This window comes from Fonticula alba (assembly GCF_000388065.1).
Source record: "Fonticula alba strain ATCC 38817 unplaced genomic scaffold supercont2.3, whole genome shotgun sequence".
Classification (NCBI taxonomy): domain Eukaryota; order Rotosphaerida; family Fonticulaceae; genus Fonticula; species Fonticula alba.
Window position 1 is genome coordinate 1,540,869 of NW_009242973.1, and position 3,876 is coordinate 1,544,744.

A 3,876-nucleotide genomic window follows, 5' to 3' on the forward strand; every position below is an offset into this window, starting at 1 on the left:
GACCTGCGCCAGTCGATCGAGGAGGACCTGCGCACCATGATTGAGATCGATGCTCGTGCTTCCATCGAGCAGGAGATCCGCACTTCTCTCGAGCAGGAGCTCCGCCCGGTGGCCGAGGCCAGCCCCCGATCCGTCAGCTCTCCGGCCCCTTCTGGCAGCATGCAGCTCGTGACCGACCTGTCACGGCCGCTGCCGGATGAGGGCGACCTGGCGGCGCTGGGTCCCCTGGACCGGGCCCTCTACGAGCGGGACCTCCTGGCCGCCGAGCTGGAGTCGCTGCGTGCGGCGCGCGCCCTTGGCCTGGTGGCCGACGCGGCCCCGGTCGAGCGGGGCGCCTCGGCCGAGGCCCTGGAGGCCGAGCTCCGGGCGGCCGCCGACCAGCATGCCGCCCGGGTGGCGGCTCTTGAGGCGGAGCTCCAGGCGGCCGGCGAGCGGCATGGCGCTCTCCAAAGGGAGCTCCAGTCCTTGACCGAGCAGCACACCGGCCAAGTGGCCTCCCTGAAGGCCGAGCTCCGGGCCGCGGCCGACCGGCACACCGGCCAAGTGGCCTCCCTAGAGGGCCAGCTCGCGGCCATGGCGGCGGGTGGCTCGGAGCAGGCCGGCGCCCTGGCGGCCGAGCTCCAGGCCGCGGCCGACCGGCACGCCGCCCAGGTGGCCATCCTCGAGGGCAAGATTCACGCGGCCACCGGTCGGCAAGCGGACCTGGAAGCCGAGCTGGAGGCGGCCCTTCAAAAGCATGCTGGGCTTGAGGCCGAGCTGGGGACGGCCCTCCAGGCGCGCGGGGAGTTGCAAACCCAGCTGGAAGCGACCGAGCACAAGCACGGTGACCTGCAGGCCCAGCTGCAGGAGCTAGCCCACGCGCAGGAGGCCGAGGCAGGCGCCCTACAGGCTCGGCTTCGGGAGGCGGAGCAGGCGCACGCGGTCCAGGTGACCGAGCTCCAGAGCAAGCTGGACCTGGCCACTCGCGAGCATGAGGCGCACCTGGCGCAGCTGGCCCGCGAGTCCGGGGCGGCTGGCGACGAGGCGGCGGCCCTGCGCCTGGCCGTGTCCAGCCTGGAGGCCGAGCTCCTGCGGGCGCGTGGCGAGCTGAAGCAGCAGCAGGCCGCTGTGACCGAGCAGGTCAAGCAGCTGGCCGAGCAGGACAGGCAGCTGGCCGCGCAGACCAAGCAACTGGCCGAGCAGGACAAGCAGCTCCAGGCGGCCGAGGAGGAGCGCCGGGGGTTGGGCGAGCGCCTGGCCCAGGCCCGGCAGGCGGCCAAGCAGCTCCAGCGCCAGCTGGCGGAGGCCGAGCAGGCAGCCGAGCAGGCGGCCGCCACGGCTGCCGAGCAGCACCGCTCCGCGCTGGCCGCCCAGCAAGACGCCCATGCGCGGCAGACGGAGCAGCTGCAGCAGGACCTTGACCGGCAGATGGCCGATGCACGGGAGCAGGCCCGGCGCGAGGTGGAGGCCGCTCGGTCGGAGGCCGATTCGCTGGTGGCTCAGGCCCTGGCCGAGGCCGAGCAGTCGCTGGCTCGTGGGGAGGCCCAAGCCGCCGGGCAGTTGGAGGCCGAGCGCAATCGCCACGCCCTGGCCCTGGAAAACCTGCGGACCGAGCACTCCCTCAGGGTGGACGAGCTCCGGGCCTCGGTGCAGGAGCGCCTGGCGCACCAGCAAAAGCAGCACCAGCAAACGCTGGAGCGTGTCCGGGGGGAGCTGACCGCCGGGCAGGCGCAGCTCCGGGCCGATTTGGAGGCCGCCCAGGCGGCGGTCGCCGCGCTGGAGGCCGACTTGCAGTCCGTGCGCCAGGCCTACGAGCAGGCCCTGGTGGCGGCGGCCGACGCCGGCATGGAGGCCGAGCGGGCCCAGGAGGCCGCTCGTCAGGAGGCCGCCCAGCTGGAGGAGCGCCTCCAGTGGGCCGAGGAGACGGCCGAGGCGGCCGAGCAGCGGGCCCTCGGGGCCGAGGCCGGGGCCGAGGCCGCGCGCGAGCAAGCCCGCTCGGCCGAAGCCCGCGCCCGTGCCCTGGATAAGAGCCTGCGCGAGGAGCTCCGCCGCGCCGGGGATCTGCAGCTGTACGACGTGCCGCTGGTGCCGGGGTCCGGGTCCGAGCCATCGACCGCGGGCCCGGGATCGGTGGCCTCGTCGGCCGGCGGGTCGTCGGCTTCGCTGGCGGCTGGTGCTGCCGGTGGTGGCGCTGGCGCCGGCACCGGCGCCATGGTCGCCGCACCGCCCGAGTCCCGCGCCTACCTCAAGCACACGGTGCTGACTTTCATCGAGCAGCGGACCCTGCGCCCGGCCCTGGTGCCGGCCATGGCCACCCTATTGGAACTGTCGCCCGAGGAGGAGAAGCGCCTGCGGGACAGCGCCGCGGCGGATGGCACCATCGGCGGCCTGCTGGGCATCTGGTGATGAAGAGCCGAGCACCGGGGCCGGGACCGGAGGCGCGGTGCAGCCGGGGCGCCGGCCAATGTGCGCGCTGGCGAGGCCCCTGCTCGCGGGCGGCCGTGCGCATGCCGCTAGATCCCGCGGGGCGCCGGGGGTGGGCGGCGAGAAAACCACCTGGCCGGCAGACCGAAAGGGCAGCCTGCCCCATGCGCCGATTGTTGGGCCCGGGGCAAATGACAATACACCCAGATCCCTTCGTGTCCTCCCTGCCGCGGTCGGTGCCCGGCCGATGTCCCTCTCTCTCCCTCTCTCTTGCTCGACCGGGGAAGCCGGCGTATGCGGGGGGGGGGGGGGGGGGGGGGGGGGGCGGCGGCGCGCTCGCGCAAAAATGGCGGATCCTGGGATGGGGCGGGGCACGAGACCCGGGGGCGCGGTCAGCCCACAGGGTGCGCCGATCGCGGTTTTCCAACCCTAGACGTTGGCGCGCTCGTGGGTTAGGGTTGGACGCCCCGGGGAGGGACGGCTGGCGCGCGATCGCACGCCAAGCACGGGGGGGGGGGCGGGGCCCAGGGACCCAGGGACCGCTCGTCCTGGGCCCGGTTGACGCCGGTTGACAGAGGCCGCTGGAGGAGGCCGGGAGACAGAGAGAAGGAGGGCCGGCCCGCGGCGGACGAACACCGGCACCCGGTGCCCGTGGCGTGGTACCCACTTTCAGGTCCTGGCGTCGCTCGGCGGCGGCTCGCGTGCGATCTCCTCCCCTTGGCGGCGCTGGCGGTGGCGGTGGCGGTGGCGAGGGAGGGGGGGCGTCGTTGGTTTTCCCTCGCCCCCATCGCCCCTACCCCAGGGGCGATTGTTGTTTTCCGGCCGGAGCCGCGGCCCCCCCGCCCGCCCTGCCCGTCGTTGGCGATCGGCGGGCGTGCGCCCGGAAGCTGCCCTTTTTTGTTCTTTTTTTCCCCGTCCTGCTTGTTGTTGTTGTTGTTGTTTTTGTCGTCCCACCTCGCCGCCCGGGCGCCCAATCCTGGGCGCCAGGGTCGGGCCGGCACCTCGCCGAGCATCCCCGTCGATCCTGGCGCGCGCACGCGCGCGCGTGTGTGTGGGTATGGCTATCGGCGCCAGCCGGCAGGTGGAGGGCCCCCTCGCTGCTGCCCTGCCCTGGGCCAGTCGTGGCCGAGAGGCGTGCGACGAAAACCCCGAGCCCATGACTGTGGAGTCTCTCCCTCTCTCCCTCCCCCTGCCTCTCTCCCCCCCGCTTGCCCCCGCATTCTGTCTCGTTCCCTGTCTCAGCGAGGCTTGGCCCCGGGCGCGACACCTCCCCCACAAGAAGGAGTCCACCGCCAGGGCCCGCCTCGGGGCCATCGGCAGCCCCCATCTTGCTCATATCCTCCTCCCTCCTCCAACCGCCCGCCCGGCCGCCAGAGCATGGCCGTGCCGTGAGAAGTTTCCCCTTCCCGAGGAAGCTTCCCCTCCCCCGCTCCAAAAACACACACACACACCCAACACAAGCGCACCCCCCTC

At 73.5% G+C, this 3,876-nt stretch overlaps 1 protein-coding gene across 1 annotated transcript in view; it reads left to right on the forward strand.

The window, feature by feature from the left end:
* The window catches only part of H696_02130 (hypothetical protein), a gene marked incomplete at its 5' end in the record, with an annotated part of 4,534 nt that extends 1,913 nt beyond the window's left edge, over positions 1 to 2,621 (forward strand). The window contains one exon of the mRNA XM_009496026.1: positions 13 to 2,621. Within this exon, the coding sequence (XP_009494301.1) occupies positions 13 to 2,385 (2,373 nt within the window). The 3' untranslated portion in view covers positions 2,386 to 2,621. The remainder of the gene's footprint in view (positions 1 to 12) is intronic.
* Positions 2,622 to 3,876: the final 1,255 nt, after the last annotated feature.